The sequence below is a fragment of the Hemitrygon akajei genome, chromosome 11 (genome assembly GCF_048418815.1).
Source record: "Hemitrygon akajei chromosome 11, sHemAka1.3, whole genome shotgun sequence".
Lineage (NCBI taxonomy): Eukaryota > Metazoa > Chordata > Chondrichthyes > Myliobatiformes > Dasyatidae > Hemitrygon > Hemitrygon akajei.
The window spans coordinates 86368773-86386766 of record NC_133134.1 but is presented as its reverse complement, the minus strand read 5'-3'; the positions used below and the strand labels follow the sequence as shown (position 1 = coordinate 86386766).

Here is a 17994-nt window from a genome sequence, read left to right as displayed (position 1 = left end):
TGATGATGCCTTCTGGCATGTGATATCCTACTTCCAAATTCCAGTACTGAATCTGAGCCACTGTTTGCCAGTTCTCACTTTTCCACGTGAAATAGGAGGGGTTTAAACATTGGACTTTTCATTCCTGTTCCAACATTCGGAACTGGCATTTGTTTATTATTGACACATACCAAGATACAGTGAAAAGCTTACCTTGCACACTTTTAACACAGATCAAGTCATTACACAGTGCGATCAGACAGAACAATAACAATGCAGAATAAAGTGTAACAGCTACAGAGAAAGTGCAGTGCAGGTAAACGATAAAGTAATGAGGCAAATTGTGAGGTCAAGAGTCCATCTTATCATACCAGAAAACCATTCAATAGTCTTTATAATAGCTGGGTGGAAGCTGTCAGGCTTTTGTCTATCCTACCCAATGGAAGAAGGTGGGTGGGGTTTTTGATTATGCTGGCTGCTTTACTGAGGCAGCGAGAAGTATAGACAGTTTCTGTCGGTGGGAGGGGGTGGTGGTGGATGAGGGGGACTTGTTTCCATGATGTGTTAGCTATATCTACAGCTCTCCAGGTTCTTGCAGTCTCAAACAAAGCAGTTGTCATACCAAGCTGTGGTGCATCCAGATAGAGTGTTTTCTGTGGTATATTGATAAAAATAAGGGCATATCCTGAGAAGGTAGAGGTTGGTGAGTTTTCTTGGCCATGACATCTTTTTGTGGTTGGGCCAGGACAGGCTATTGGTTTCATAAGTTCATGGCTGAACTCCCACATCAGCATACGTTTCCAACACTATCATTATAACCCCTGATTACCTTAGTGTCTAGAAATCGCTGGATCTCTTTTCTGAATGAACACTACAGGTGAGCCTCCTAGCTCTGTGGAGAAGAAAACTTCAAAGGTTCACCAAAGGGTGAAGACATCTTCTTCTCAGTTCCAAATGGGCTGCCATGCATTCTCAAGCTGTGGTCCCTAGTCCCTGCGTTCAAACCCTCTGGATATGGAGGTTAACATATGTGGCACCTGTATGTTGGTCTTCAGTCATTTGTGGACAAGCACACCTGCATTCTTTGGAACACCAACACTACTAAATTTCTGAAGAGATTTTAGAAATGACCTTTATTTGTCCCATGTACATCAAGACATACTTTGAAATATGTCTTTTTGCATCAATTCAAATCAATGAGGAATTGAGTTGGGGGCAGCCGCAATTGTTGCATGCTTCTTGTGTCAATATAGCATGGCCACACTCAAGAATCCTAATATACATCTTTGGAATATGGAAGGAAAGTAGAACACCCAGAGGAAACCCACATGGTTAAGGGGAGAACGTACAAACTCCTTACAGACAGTGGCGGGAACCATAGCCCAATGGGTGATCGCTGACAAACTGCACTAACCTCCATAATACTGTTAATTTTTTGCCAACACACAAACATCCCACCTTCCCATTTTATGCAGCAAAATGCTGACCACATTTTTCCACATTAGACTTCACCACTGTGCTCTCACCCACTCAGTCAATACGTGTATGTCCCTTGAAGCCTCTTTATGTTCTCTGCATTCAGCATCCCGCATAATTTAGTATCGTCACTAAATTTGGAGCATTTGGGGCACTCAGTCAAATAATTGTAAATAGCTGGGACCAAAGCACTGATCTCTGCATACGTCACAGTACAGCAACAGCCCTCCAAACCTCAGCGCCACTGGTCTTGCTTCTAGTGAAAGGCAGTTGTACAAATATTTCAAAGCAAGGCATACCTCTTCATTACTGCAGCATTGACTGAGGGAAGCTTGAACCATTTTAAAATATCCTTGCAACGTGACTCTCAGGTTGATTTTTTTGTTTTGCCCTTTGTATTAAATGCCAGCCTAATCCCATCAGACTGCATAGGGTTTGTATCCCTTCATTCCTGTTCTTTTCTAAGTGCCTCTTAAACATTGCTGTCATATCTGCTTCCACTACATCCCCGACAGTCACAGAATTGGTAAATTGGTTTGTTGTTGTCACGTGTACCCAAATATGGTGAAAAACTTTGTTTTGTTTGCCATGTATGCAAATCATTTTGTCACATCAGTACATTGAGGCAGTACAAGGAGAAACAATAACAATGCAGAATGAAGTGTAACAGTTACAGAGAAAGTGCAGTACAGTCAGACAATATGGTACAAGGCCACAATGAGGTAAATTGTGAGATAAAGAGTCCATCGTATTGTATAGGGAAACCGTTTAATAGTCTTGTAACAGTGGGATAGAAGCTGCCTTTAAACCCATGCTTTCAGTCTTTTGCATATTCTGCACAATTGGAATTGGTTTATTACTACTCTATCCTATAACCATTCTCAGTTTGTTACCCGCAATTTCATGTACTGTCACCTTGTTAACCGACTTCCTGTGGAGGACTTTTTGAAAGCCTTCTGGAAATCCAATAGAACATAACTTCTCATTCCCTCTTCTCTATTTTCCCGGGTGTCAGAGTAGTGTAGCAGTTAACATGACACTATTACTGCTCGGGACATTCTGAGTTCCGAGTTCAGTTTCAGTGCTCTTCTGTAAGGAGTTTCTGTATGTCCTCCCCATGGAATGCATTATTGTAAGTTGCCCTGTGATTTTGCTAAGGTAAAATGAGTGTTGTGAGGTTGCTGGAGCAGCGTAGCTTGGAGGGCCAGAAGGGCTTACTCTGTGCTGTATCATTAAATAAATAAATAAATTCTACTATTCATGTACAGTTTAACAAAAGTTCCTTGAATATGTTCTTGTTTCAGTTCCAACAAATAGCTGGGAAGGCTGGGTTTACTTTCTTTGGTATGGAAGGATCTGAAGGGGGACCTGGTGAAGATGCAGAACATTATAAGGGGCAATGATAGAGTAGAGTCATACAGCATAAAAGGAGACCCTTCAGCCCAGCTCCTCTATGCTGACCAAGATTCTTATCTAATCAAGTCCCATTTGCCTGCAATGGGTCCATATCCCTCTAAACCAAGGGTCCTATTCTTGTCTTTTAAATGTCATTAATGTACCTGTCTCAACCACTTCTTCTGGCAGCTTACTCCAAATACTGAGTGAAAAAGTAGCCCATCTGGTTCCTATTAAATCTCTCCCTAAACCTGTGAGCTCTAGTTATTGATTGCGCAACCTGGATAAAGGACTGGGCATTCATCCTGTCACAGTCTCTCACAGTGGGAAACTTATCGCAGAGATTTCTGAAGCTAGAGGGCATAATTAAAGGGGAAGAAGATTTAGAACACCCCCAACTTTTGTATCATCAGCAAACTTACTAACTCACCTTCTAATTCATCATCCAGGTTATTTATAAAAATCACAAAGAGTAGGGGTCCCAGAACAGATACCTGCGGAACACCTCTGGTCACTGTCTTCCATGCAAAATATGAACCATCCACAGCTACTCTTTGCCTTCTGTGGTCAAGCCAATTCTGGATCCACAAAGCAAGGTCTCCTTGAATCCCATGCCTCATTACTTTCTGAATGAGCCTCGCATGGGGAACCTTTTCAAATGCCTTGCTGAAATCCTTGAAATTCAGTCAGGCTTGTAAAGTATGACCTGTCCTTGACAAAGCAATGCTGACTATCCCTAACCAGATTATGTCTCTCCAAATGCTCATAAATCCTGTCTTTCAGGATCTCCTCCAACAACTTGCCCACCACTGAAGTAAGACTCGCTGGTCTATAATTTCATGGGTTATCTCTATTCCCTTTCTTGAACAAGGGAACAATGTTGGCAACCTTCCAATCATCTGGTACTTCTCCTATCCCTATTGATGATGCAAAGATTATTACCAGAGGCTCAGCAGTCTCTTCCCTTGCTTTCCACAGTAGCCTGGGGTACATCTTGTCTGGTCTGGTCTCTTTTCAAAAGCTCCAGCACATCCTCTTTCTTAATGTCTATATACTCAAGCGTGTATGTCTACACATTCAAGTGTTCCAGTCTGCTTTAAGTCATCCCCACAGTTGCCAGAGTCCTTTTCACTGGTGAATACTGAAGCAAAATATTCATTAAGTACCTCCGCTACCTCCTCTGGCTCCATGCATACATTTCCACTATCGCACCTCATTGGTGCTATTCTCACACGGCTCATCCTCTTGCTCTTCACATTCTTGTAGAATGCCTTGGGGTTTTCCTTAATCCTGCTTGCCAAGGCTTTTTCATGGCCCCTTCCACCTCTCCTAATTTCATTCTTGAGCTCCTTCCTGGCACCCTTGTAATTTTCTAGAGCTCTAACATTGCCTAGTTTCTTGAACCTTTTGTAATCTTTTCTTTTCTTAACTAGATTTTCCACATCCCTTGTGCACCAGGGTTCTTTTACCCTACCATCCTTTCCCTGCCTCAATGGAGCATACCTAAGCAGAACTCCATGCAAATGTTCCCTCAACATTTGCCACATTTCTGCTGTATTTTTCCGGCAGAAATCTGCTCCCAATCTGAGAGCATCTGCTCCAATTTATGTTCCCAGTTCCTGCCTAATAACATCATATTTCTCCCTACCCCAATTAAATGTTTTCCCACATTTTCTCCTCCCATCCCTCTCTAGCGCCTCACTACCTTCAAAATGCCCTCCCACTGAGAGATCTGACACCTGACCAGGTTCATTTCCCAATACCAGATCAAGTTCACCCTCTCCTCTGGTTGGTTCTACATATTGTGTCAAGAAACCTTCCTGAACACACCTAAAAATTCCACTCCGTCTAAACCAGTTGCTGTAAGGAGATGCCAGTCAATATTAGGAAAGTTGAAATCAGCAATCACAACAACCCTATTATTATTGCACCGTTCCAGAATCTGCCTCCCTATCTGTTCCTCGATGTCTCTGTTCTATTGGGGGTCTATATAAAAAAAGCACTCAGTAGAGTCATTGCCCCCTTCATGTTTCTAACTTCCACCCACAAAAACTCAGCAGACGATCCCTTCATGACTTCCTCCTTTTCTGAAGCTGTGATACTACCCCTGATTAGCAGTGCCACTCCTTCACCTGTTTTGTCTCCCTCCCTGTCCTTTTGGAAACACTTAAAGCCTGGCACATTCTGCAGCCATTCCTGGGCCTGAGTCATCCAAGTCTTTGAGGGAGACCTGAGGAGGCAAAAGGAATTAGGTGTTACTAGATTAAATAGTTCAGTGTAGCATCATGAACCAAAGGGTCTGTTCCTGTGCTGTACCTTTCTACATTTAGTTTCTGCTTTCTCTTTCCTTCTTTGCAATTTTCCAGCATAATGGAATTTTCTGCAAACCAGAGGATTTTGGAAAATTGAAACTTGATGCATCAACTAACTCACCAGTCACTCTTAAGACCCTAGAATGAACTCCTATCAGAAGCTGGAGTGTTGACAGCCTAGGGCAACAAAGGTTTGCTTGGTATCAGTACCGGAGTTTCAGGAAGCAGAAAGCTCCCTGAACTTATTGAACATCTTGCTACCTGGGATGCCCTTCTGAGATCAAATGCAAACTGAATCAGAATTGTGTTTATTATCACTCTTAGGAGGTGCAATTTATTGATTTGAGGCAATCAGCTCTCACAGGACTTAATATGTACTGTGCTGACACAAGCTGAGGGCCAATGACATAGTGGACTCTCAGTGGCTGGTAAAACTGAACAACATGACTACGTTTAGCAAGTTGACAATTGATAATATTATTTTCTAGTTTTTTCATAAAATTTCTACGATTCCTGCTACGCCATTAGGTTGTAATATATTCTTGCTCTGCAGAACACACGTGTCACAGGGTACTGGTTGGTTCTGTAATCTTTAATTCTCAGCTGAGAGAGTGCATGGAAAAAGGCACCAGTGCAGCATACTGACTGTGATAGTTGCACTTTTAAAACAGTACCTGCAGCAATATTGGTAATAGTTTGCATCTTTTGATAGTTTACGTTTCAGGTTGAAATCCTTGAACTGGACTAATAATGAAAGATTTTAACGCAACACCTCAACTGTCCCTTTTCCCTGAAGATGCAGTTCAACCCGCTGAGTTCCTCCAGCTGCTCCAGGTTCTAGTATCTACAGCCTCTTGTGTGTCAGCCTGATAGTAACCCTCTGTTTCACTCTGCCAGACCTGCTGAGTTCTCTGGCAGTCTATATTTTGCTCCAGATTCCAGCATCTGCAACCCCTGGTGTCTCCCCTTTAATCTGTGTGCTATACACTTCAGCTTCCCCAGTGGGAGACATTTGTGGATTCTTACTATGCTCAGGGTTACAAGATTTCTTATCAATTCACTGCCAGCTTACAGGCCTTCTGGATGCAGTCTGGCCAAGGGGTTCTTGGAATCTCCCAGTTCGAGATGCAATCATGAAATAAAATAGATGGTCCGCCCAGTCCCAGTCCTGTAGCTTCATTCACGATCTAGTAGCTCACCAATGTCTGTGCACAGACTGCAAAAGCTGTGTTTAGTTAAAATGATGCAGTGCCATTCCTTATAATTAAACACTACTTTGATGTAATTATATTCAACTGTGCAATAGTATGTGGACAGGCTTGTTGCACTGAAGTTGGAATGTTTTATTGTAAACTGTTAAACAGAGTGTACAGCACAGAAACAGCCTGCATTCAGCCCAAGCATCTCCACTAGTGTTGATGCTCTACATGAGCCATGATAGAATGGCAGAGCGTTACTTTAATGAGCTGATTGACCTACTTCTGCTCCTATGTTTTGTGGTCATTAATTCTGCCCTTCCCTTCACAGGTGCTGCCTGACCATGTTCTCACACTTCGTCTTTTTTTAATGACATCCCATAGCATTTTGCATTTCGTAGAGTCATAGAGTGGTATAGCACATCTATGCTGATCAGGTGCCCATCTGCTTGTATTTAGCCCGTATCCCTCTAAACCCTGTCTAAATGTATTTTAAATAATGTCATTGTATCTGCCTCAATTGCTTTCTATGGCAGCTCATTTCATGTTAATTTAGTTTTTAATTGTCCCACAAGCAGAAATCTGTTCTCTCCATCTTCTCCTAGCGAGTTTTTTCTATTCAAGAGGAAGAGTCTGGGTCCTTTGCATCCTCTCCTCGTTGTTACAAATCTCTTAGATCTTGTAAATCATTCTTTTTGATGTTTCCATAGACAAAAGCAATTAGAACCCTGCACAGAATTCTAGGTGTTCTCTTCTGAAAGCTATTGTCTCTGATTAGTTTTACATTTAAGAGTCATTCAGCATATTAACATGCCCTTGGCCCAACTGGTCTATGGTGACCAAGATTCCAATCTAAGCCCTTTGCCTGTGTTTGATGTATATCACTCTATCCATGATCCAAGGGTCTTTTAAAAGTTGTTGCTGTACCTTCCTCAACTACCTCCTCTGGCAGCTCATACCATAGTAAAAAAAAAAGTTGCTCCTTAGATGGCAATTAAATCTTTCCCCTCTCACCTTAAACTTATGTTTGATTCTGCTTGGAAAAACGACAGGATGCATTCACCCTATCTGTGCCCCTCAAAAATTTATACACCTCTATGAGATCACCCTCATTCTCCTACACTCCAAGGAAAAAGTCCTCATCTCCCCAACTTCTCTCCATAACTCAGTCCTCAGTAATAACCTCATAAGTTTCTTCTGGACTCTTTCTAGCTTAATGGCATGTTTCCTATAACAGGTGACCAGAATTGAACATAGTACTCCCAAATGGAGTCTCACCAATCTGTTGTACAACTACACACAACATTCTAACTTTCTATAGTATACTCTGTTTTTCATCTCCTTGAAGCAGTTAAGTGTCTAATGCTCTTTTGTACTTTTGGTGTGAGTGTGGGACATTGAATTTCCACCTGCTTCTCATTCTAGAATGCATAGTCAAAGTCAGGTTTGGGACTTCAACAACTGCTTATAAGGAAGAAGGAAGCGTCAGGGACAGAGTCCTCAAGTGGAGCTAATTTTATAGATGGCGAATTGAATAAATTGTCTTGCACATACATGATCCAAAGTTCAAAGTAAATGGTATGCATTATAAAGGTCACCATATACAACCCTGAGATTCATTTTCTTGTGGGTGTACTCAACTAACTATAACATGATGAATGAAAGATCAACCAGAGTACAGAAGACAACAAACTGTGCAAATGCAAATATAAATAAATAGCAATAAATAACGAGAACATGAGATAAAGAGTCTTTGAAAGTGGTTTCATATGTTGTGGGAATGTTTCACTGATGGGAGCAAGTTAAGTTGATTGTAGTTATCCCTTTTTGTTCAAGAACCTGATGGTTGAGGGGTGGTAACTGTTCTTGAACCTGGTGGTGTGGGTCCTGAGGCTCTTGTACCTTGATAGCAGCAACACGAAGGGAGCATGACCTGGGTGGTGGGAATCCCTGAGGATGGATGCTGCTTTCCTACGACAGTGTAGATATGTTCAATGGTTGGAAGGACTCTGTTCATTATGTACTGGGCCGAATCCACTACATCTTGTAGGATTTGCCATTAAAAGGCATTGGTTTTTCCATACCAGGCCGTGATGTAGCCAATCAATATACTCTTCTCTACACATCTATAATTGTTTGTCAAAATTTTAGATGTCATGCTGAATCTCTGTAAACTAAAGAAGTTGAATCGCTTCAATGTTTTCTTCGTAATTGAACTTACATACTGGGCCCAAGATAGGTTCTCTGAAATAGTAACACCCAGGAATTTAAAGGTGCTAACACTCTCTATTTCTGATCCTCCAATGAGGACTGGCTCATAAATCTCTGGTTTCCCTCTCCTGGTCTATAATCTGACAATGAGTGAGCAATTGGTGTTATGACACCACTCAGCCAGATTTTCAATCTCCCTCTCATATGCTGATTCATTACCACCTTTGATTCAACCAGCAACAGTGGTGTCATCAGCAGACTTGAATTTAGTATTGGAGTTGTACTTAGCCAGTCATGTATGTAAAGCAAGTAGAGCAGGTGGTGCACCTGTGACTGATGGAGATTGTGGAGGAGATGTTGCCAATCCGAACTGACTGAGGTCTACAAGTAAGGAAATCCAGGATCCAAGTTCACAAGGAGGTATTGAGGTCCATGTCTTGGAAATTATTGATTAGTTTTGAGGGGATGATGGTATGGAGTGCTGTGCTTTAGTTGATGTAGAGCATTCTGATGTATGTATCTTTGCCATCTAGATATTCCAGGGTTGAGTGAAGAGACAATGAGCTGACATCTGCTGTGGACCTGTCGCTGCAGTAGGCAAATTGGAGTTGATCCAAGTCGCCTCTCAGGCAGGAGCTGATACATTTTCTCAGCAACCTCTCAAAACACTTCATCACTGTGGATTTAAGTGCAACTGGGTGATAGTCATTGAGGCAGGTGACCACACTCTCCTTGGGCATCAGTATAAGAGAAGCCTGCTTGAAGCAGGTGGGTACCAGACTCAAGGGATTAAGGATCTCAGTGAACACACCGGCCAATTGATCAGTGCAGGTCAGTACATAGCCAGGTACCCAGTCCAGATGCTTTCCGAGGATTCACCCTCTAAAGGCAGCCTGCATGTCAGCTTCAGAGACTGAAATCATAGGATCACTGAGGGATATGGGAGTTCACTATGGCTCCTTCATATTCTGACAGTCAGAGTGAGCATAAAAGGCATTGAGCTCATCTGGAAGCGAAGCCCTGCTGTCTCCCGTGTTGCTTGATTTAATTTTAGAAACGGTTATAGCATTCAAGCTCTGCCACAGCTGTCGAGCATCCCTCATTGACTCGTTTGGTCTGGAATCTCCACTTTACCCCTGAAATGACTTTCCGGGGATCGTACCTGGACCTGTTGTAACTTTCTTGGTCTCCAGACTTGAATGCCTCTGTATCTGGCCCTCAGCAGATTTCAGATGTCATGGTGCAGCCAGGGCTTTTCGTTGGGGAAGACTATGAATGATTTAGTGGGGACGCACTATCTACAGCTGTTTTAATGAAGTCCATTATAACCATGGTGTATTCATTCAAATCTCTAGATGAGTGCTTGAACATTAACCAAACCATTAACTCAAAACAATCCTGTAATCACTCCTCTGCCTTCCGCAACTACCTCTTTGTTGTCCTAATCTCTGGGGCTCTGCTTTTTAACCTCCTACCTGTATGCAGGTAGGAGAAGGACAGCCAAGCAATTTGATTTACCAAAATGCTGTCTGGGTATGGAACACTAGGTATTCATTGTCTTAGTGTCACAGTGGTCTAGTGTGTTGGGACCTCTTGTGCTACAGTTTATATGCTGATGGTAATTGGGCAGGAACTATGTCTTGAAATGAGTCGGAATGGGCTGTTTCTTGTTTGTAAGTGACATTGTGTGGTGTTGTGAACGCTTGATTATAGTTGTAGGTATGTATGTAAACTGTAGTCAAGATCATGGATGAGAACTCCCTTGATAAATAGAACAGACAGCATTTAATCATCAGGAGTTCAAGGTCGGGGGAAACACTAGTTCGACAGAACCACCATGTCGGAGCACCAACAAGAGTTAACCATAAAAAAAACACCTCCTTTTGCCTTTCCTGAGTTAACAGTTCAGTCCATTTTGTGAATGGAGAATCCTTCCGGTTAGACTGCTGAATCTGGGAACCCGGAGAAAGCCAGCTTCAATCAAGCATACAATTGAGCAGACTCTCAGTTGCCTCTGATACAGCTTGCCCTCAGGTCCTCTGTTTTGTTCTCCAGTGACTGCACATTTGCCAGCAAGATGCTGGGTAGAGGAGGCCTCATCCCCTGCATTTCAGCCTGGCTTAGACTCCCCCTCTCCTGTCTCACTTCCAGCCATAGTAATGAACCTCACAGGTGCCATACCTAACTGGTCCAGGTTCCTCAGTTGATCTTGAGGTATGAAGATCATTGAGTTGATTTAAAAGTCCATTGCTTGGAGGGAAGTTACATGCTGCAGATTGCAGTGGAAGTAATTCAAAAGAGGTATATTTAAGAGAAATTTTGGAACAATTTTCTGCAGGCCACGGATGATTCCCAGTGCCAACTTAGTCCAAACAGTATATGCCAGTGTGCCTGCTCCTCATTCAACAAGGGAGTTGAGTGGAATCATTTGCCTGCAAGAGCTGCATTGCCTGTTAATGTAAGAATCAGAGCTCTGACTCTTCAGAGCCACTGAGATTCTGTCATAATGAGGCAGTTAGTTGGCATGCAACAGCTTCCAAAAACAGTTATGAGGAGTCCATAAGACAAGGGAGCAGCATTAGGCCATTCAGCCCATAAAGTCTTCTTCACCATTTGATCATAGCTGATTTATTTTCCCTCTCAACCTTTTTCTCCTGCCTTCTCTTCATAACATTGACGCCCTTCTCAAGTTTGCGAAGACAATCTGAATGTTCCATATAGTCACTTCTGAGACTATATTCTGTTGAAAGATGAGACAAAATTTTAACTTTTGGCTGAAATGCACATTGCTGTGTTTGGAGGGAAAAGGGCACTGCACACCAACACCAAAACTTCATCCCAATTGTGAGGCATGGTGAAAGGAGCATTCTGGTTTAGGGCTGCTTGCTGCCTCGGGGCTTGGACAGCTTGCAATCGTTGAGGGAACAATTAATTCAAAATCATGACATTTTACAGGAGAATGTCAAGGTAGCGGTCCATCACCTGAAGCTTAATAGAAGTTGGATGATACAACACGACAATGATCCTAAACATGAGTAAATCAACAACAGAGTGGTTTTAAAAAAAGAAAATTCATGTTTTGAAATGGGCAAGTCAGAGTCCAGACCTTAACCCAAATGAGATGCTGTGGCATGAACTGAAGAGTGCTGTTCATGAAAGGTATCCCAGAAATGGAGGAATAGTCTAAAAGTTCCTCCAAGATGATGTACAGGACTGATCAACAGGTGCTGGAAACGTTTGGTTGAAGTTATTGCTGTACAAGGTGGTCATACCAGTTACTGAAAGCAAAGGTTCTTTTCCAACTAATACATGTAATATTGGATTATTTTTCTCAATAAATAAATGAACAAGTATAATGTTTTTTGTTATTTATTTAATTGTGTTATCTTTATCTAGTTTTAGGACTTGTGTGAAGATGTGATCTGTGAAAATAGTGAGGTGGTGTTAATAGTATCCTGAACCATTCAAAACTCTGATGCCAGATGGGAAAAGCCATTCCCAGTGGGTCTCCACGCTCCTGTACTTCCTCCCTGATGGTAATGATGTGCCAGATAGTGAGGGTCTTTAATGATGGCTATTACCTCCTTGAGTTGTTGAAATCCTGCCATTCTTGCTTCCTCCAACCTAGAAGATCGAGAAGCATTGGATCTAGAATTGGCTTGGCCGTAAAGGACAGAGGGTAGCAGTATTCCACAGGGGATCAATGTTGGGGTGCCCCACCCCCACACACACACACCCCCACACCCACCCACCCTTTATTATGTACCTTCTGTACCAAATAAAATGGCTGTTGACTGTATGTTCGTAGTCTTCTGCTTCTGCAGGCCATCCACTTCAAGGTTCAATGTGTTGTCATTCAGATATGTTCTTCTACACACCACTGTTGTATAATGTGATTATTTGAATTTCTGCCATCTTACTGTCAGCTTTCACCAGTCTGACCGTTCTCCTTTGATCTCTCTCATTTACAAGGTGTTTTCACCGAAAGAACTACTGTTTACTGGATGTTTTCTTTTGTTTTTCACACCATTCTTTATAAACTCTTAGAGACTGTTGTGCATGAAAATCTCAGGAGATCAGCAGTTTCTGAGATACTCAAACTACTCCGTCTGGCACCAACAATCATTCCACGGTTGAAGTCACTTAGATCACATTTCTTCCTCATTCTGATGTTTGGTATGAACAACAACTGAACTTCCTGACCATGCCTGGATGCTTTTGTGCATCGAGTTGCTGCTGCATAACTGGTTGATAAGACATTTGCGTAAATGAGCTGGTGTATAGGTGTACCTAATAAAGTGACCACTGAATTCGTATGTGATTTGGACAAAAGTGTAGGTTGGCTAGTGAGTATTGTTGCAGGTGACACAAAAATTGTTGTCATTGAAGAAGGATATCAAAGGATATAGATCAGTTACTGATATGGGAGGAGAAATGGCAGATTGAGTTTAATCAGGGCAAGTGCGAGGTATTAGACTTTTGGGATATGAAATATAAGGGAATGTTCACTGTACTGTAAATTGTAGGACACTTAACAGCTTTGATGTATGCTGGGATCTTGGGGTCCAAATCCATATCCATAGCTCTCTGAAAGTAGATAGGATGGTAAAGAAGGTGGATCTGTTGTCATTGGTTGGGGAACTGAATGTAAGAGTCAGGAAGTCACGTTGCAGTGAATATAACTATAGTTAGACCACATTTGGAGTATTGTATGGAGCTCTGGTTGATCCATTACAGAAAGGATGCAGGGACATTGGAAAGGGTGCAGAAGTCGTTCACCAGGATGCTTCCTGGATTAGAGGGACAAGTTGGACAAACTTGAAATTGTTTCCTCTGGAGTAGCCGAGGCTGAGGGGAAACTTGTTATAGCTTTATAAAATTATAAGAGCCCTAGATAGGTTGTCAGTCTTTGTCCTGTTATGGAAATGTCAAATACTAGAGGACATAGGTTTAAGGTGCAGGGGTGGGGTGTGGGGCAGAGATCTGTGGCACTGGCTATTGGTGGTGGAGAAAGCAGACACAGTAATGGAGGACCCTGTATAGCTAGGTGGTTTGGTTTAGTTTGGCATCATGGTTAACACAGACATGCTGGGCTGAAGGGTCTATTGCTGTGCTGTACTGTTCCATGTGGCCCAACAAACTTAACAATTCTAGCCTCCGCTGGCATCCTAGAACTTTATTGCCTCTCAATTGCAACCCTTCAAATGCTTGGATTGCCTCACAAATGATGAGATGTCTGGAGGAAGGTTTTGACTATGTCCAATATTTCCTCAGCTGACATTTCTGGAAGTTCCATGGAATCTTTGTCTGTGCTTGTATGTAAATACAGTGGTGCCTCAGCCCTGAAATTAACCCTGTGCCCTTGTTCTCCCCACAGCAGGATGGATCGAATGACGGACGACGCCTTGAGGCTCCACCTGTTGAAACGGGGGCTGGACCGGGCCGAGGAGCGCGATGATCTGGTGGCCAAGCGGCTGAAGGTAGAAGGGCATGAAGCCATGGAGCGGCTGAAGATGCTGGCCCTGCTGAAGAGGAAGGACCTGGCAGGCCCTGAAGTGGCCCAGGACCTGGGGGCCAAGCCTGAGCATCAGAAGGCGGGCGAGGAGAAGATGAACGGCAGCTTGAAGCCTCGGCCTGAACTTCGCAATGTTAGCAAAGCAGGGAAGGAGAACATGGGAGATGAGCCCGTTGACATGAGCGCACACAAGAGGTACTGTGTCATTGTGGGGAGTGGGGGAGGCAGTCAAACCAGGGAACTTAACCCAATTTCCCTCGGGATCAATAAAGTATGTCTGGCTGTCTTTCGTTCCCTGTCAAACCCCAGTTTTATTGCCCTATCTCACATACTATCTCACCACCCCATTTTCTGTCACCCACATTTCTCTCACTCATGTCCTCCTTACCCCTCTCCATCTTCCTCCCACTTCCTTTCCCTCTTATTCCTCCCCTCCCCCTCTTGTCCCTCCCTCCCTCCCTCCCCCTCACCCTCTTGTCACACCTTTCCTCTTCCTCGCTTTCTCCCCTCCCCTTGTCACCCCTTCCCTCTCCCCGTCCCCTTGCCATCCTTCCCTCTCTCCATAGAGATATGGATCAGGTACAGTTTAAAATTGACATGTGGTCGGTGTCATCATGATGTTGCGGGCCAAAGGGCTTGTTCCTGTGTAATGCTGTTCACTGATCTATGAGGTGCATGATCTCACACTTCTCCATATCATTCTCCATTTGCTTAGTTTCTGTCATGTTACTCTGTAGATCCTGCTGTGGAATCACAGTGTCCTCATCACGGCCTTCCCTTCCTCAGTAAGACCCCTTGTGTTAACTGGAACGCACTCACTTTTCCCAAGCTGTAATTAACCAGTTGGAAAGAAGATAGATGTTTGTTTTACTGTTGTGTCATCTTGGAATAGCCAACTAATGTCGTGGCCACCAATAATATAAAAATCTTGATCAGGGGCCCTGGCAATCTCCTCCCTTACCTCACAAAGGAGCAAGAGGATACACTTCATCAGGTCCTATGGATTTCCATTACAGTAGTGTAGCGGTTACACTAACCACGATGCTGGTATAGTGCTTGCAACCCAGGTTCAATTCTGCCCTGTCTGTTTCTACATTCTCCCCTTGATTGTGTGGGTTTCCGCTGTGTTAGTAAGTTGTGGGCATGCTCTGTTGCCACCAGAAGCATGGTGACACTTGTGAGCTGGCCAGCACATATGCGGACTGCATTGGTTGTTGACACAAAAGCATTTCACTGTATCAATATGCCTGTGACAAATAAAGCTAATCTAAATAATCTTTTATCTTCATTGGAGCCACAGGAGACTGCAGGTGCTGGAATCTGGAACAAGGTGCAATCTGCTGGAAGAATTCTGTGGTCCTGGTATAGTGTTTCAAAGTTCCTTTCCTCTCAGATGCTGCTTGAACCACTAAGTTCTTCCAGCAGATTGCTTGTTGCTATGGGGATTTATCCACCGTGAGATTTGGACGTTATACAGGAACAGAGGGATGTGGATCATGTGCAAGCAAATGGGATTATTTCAGCTTGGCGTCATTCTCAGCACAGTGCTAAAGGGCCTGTTGCTCTGTGGAACTCTTAGGTCCACCTTTTTAATGAACACGTTCTTCCACATGCGGATCAGAAGATTAATTAGCTCCTATGAAGATAAATGCCAAAAGAATCAAAGGGAAATTTGTGAGCTTCTAGGATGGAGTGAGAATACCAGAAGAGAAGGGAAGAGGAAACGAGTCTGATGGAATTGTTCTTGGGTATCTCCTCTGTCGTAAGTCACTGGTGCTGTAAACCACATTAGAGACAGTAGAATGTTGATTATGAGAGAGAGCTTTGTGTCACACATGTAAGTAATAGCTTGGAGAGCCAAAGCCAAAATGAGTGCTTACACTGCCGTTGGTGCAGAGCTTCTGTAATTCAGCAATATACCAAATAATAATTCAAAATGTGTCGCTCTGCTGTCTCGCAGAGTGGTTGAGGGTTGCAATGTCCCATCAGTTTTAATGTTTTTAGTAGTGGTTCCCACACAGGGTCAGTGAGTTCAGGCACGTTCCCACACAAGACAGGCTCCAGGTCAGAATTGAACCCCAGGGAGGGTGTGACCGTGAGGCAGGCAGAAACCAGCTCCCTGCTGAGGAGCAGTCTGCTCTTCCACACCCCCTTCGGGCCAGCTGCAGAAATACACTGTAAAGAACAAAACCTGTTCCTTGGTAATGCATACAAAACGCTGGAGGAACTGAGCAGGTCTGACAGCGTCTACAGAGGGGAATAAACAGTCAATGTTTCGGACCAAGACACTTCGTCAGGACTCAGAGAACAGCAGAGATCTCAGAGGGGGAGCAGTGAGAGAGAATCTCACTGAACTTCTGTGAAGAAAGGAAGAAAGAGTAGGGATATCTTGAAGAGACTTGACAGTGAAGCAGCAAATCAGAGCCACAAGAGATTCTGCAAATGCTGGTAATCTTGAGCACTACATATAAGATGTAACTCTGCAAGTCAAGCAGTATCCATGGAAGGTGAATAAACAGTCAACGTTTTGGGTTGAGACCTTCATCAGAATTGTTTAAAGGTTCAATGGTCCAATTTAATGTCAGAAATGTATACAATATACATACTGAAATGCTTTATCTTTGCAACCATCCATGAAAACAGAGGAGTGCCCAAAGAATGAATGACAGTTTAAAGCTAGAACCCCAAAGTCACCCCCAGCTTCCCTCCCTTCCGTGCATAATCAGCAGCGAGCAATAATCCCCCCCTCCCCCCACCGGCAAAAAAGGCATCAGCACCTGCCGCCAAGCACTCAAGCGTGAGCAAAGCAATAACAAAGACACAGACTTGCAGTTACCCCAAAGACTTCGCATTTTACCCAATATACAACATACCACAGGCTCTCTTTCTCCCTAATAAGGGAGAAGGAGGTGTCTCCATTTTCCCAGTGGGCAGGGAGGCAAAACAAACAACTCACTGGTTTATGATGTTAGAAGTCCGTTACGTCGCTTTTTCTGAATTCTGTGCCTGAAGATCTCAAAGATCCTGGGTCTCCAGGCACACAGCAGCAGATTTCCCAACTCCCCCGACGACACACAGGTCTGCCGTGACACCGACCCTCAATCCATCTGTCTCCAGAGCCCTGAGACCCTAGACTTCTAACTCTGAGCCACTCTTAGGCCGAGCCCTAGGTATGCCAAACAATGGCCAGTTATGAAACTCCGAGAGCCAGTCCCAATCCCACAAAGTACCGAAGTCAGCGTCTTCAAAAGAACCCTGAAAGGGAAAAATAAAGATATTAAAGATGAAAATAGTTCAATCTTTCCATAGATGCTGCCTGACTTGCTGAGTTCCACGCACATACGGTACTATGAAAAGGTCTTAATGGACCAATCAGTGTACCTACTCAGCACTACCTACTCCTCCACCTATCTTCATATCGTCTGCAAGCTTTGCCACAAAACCATCAATTCAGTTATCTAAATCATTAATAAATAATGTGAGAAACAGCGGTCCCAAAACTGACCACTGAGGAACACCACTAGTCACCAGCAACCAACCACAAAAAGCCCCTTTTATCCCCACTTGCTGCCTTCTTCCTGTCATCCATTCCTCTATCCATGCCAGTACCTTTCCTGTAACACCATACGATTATATCTTGTTAAGCAGCTTCATGTGTGGTACCTTATCAAACACCTTCTGAAAATCCAAGTAAATGACATCCACTGCCTGTCCTTTGTCCATCCTGCTTGTTACTTCCTCAAAAGACTTAACAGATCTGCCAGGCAAGATTTCCCTTTACAGAAACCATGCTGACTTTTGACTTATTTTATCAAGTACCCCAAAACCTCATCCTAAATAATACTCCAACACTTTCCCAATCACCGAGGTTTAGACTATCTTGCTTATAATTTCCTTTCTTTTGCCTTCT

At 43.3% G+C, this 17994-nt stretch overlaps 1 protein-coding gene across 10 annotated transcripts in view; it reads left to right on the top strand.

Moving 5' to 3' along the window:
• The window catches only part of gatad2b (GATA zinc finger domain containing 2B), a 137749-nt gene that overhangs the window by 81624 nt on the left and 38131 nt on the right, over positions 1-17994 (top strand). For 7 of the 10 annotated variants that reach the window (XM_073061305.1, XM_073061306.1, XM_073061303.1 and 4 more), the window contains one exon: positions 13947-14279. In XM_073061305.1, coding sequence (XP_072917406.1) covers positions 13951-14279 — 329 coding nt within the window. In that variant the 5' untranslated portion in view covers positions 13947-13950. Of the gene's footprint in view, positions 1-12085; positions 12106-13946; positions 14280-17994 lie in introns of those variants that run through there. The other 3 variants (XM_073061307.1, XM_073061302.1, XM_073061309.1) reach the window with 2 other exon arrangements.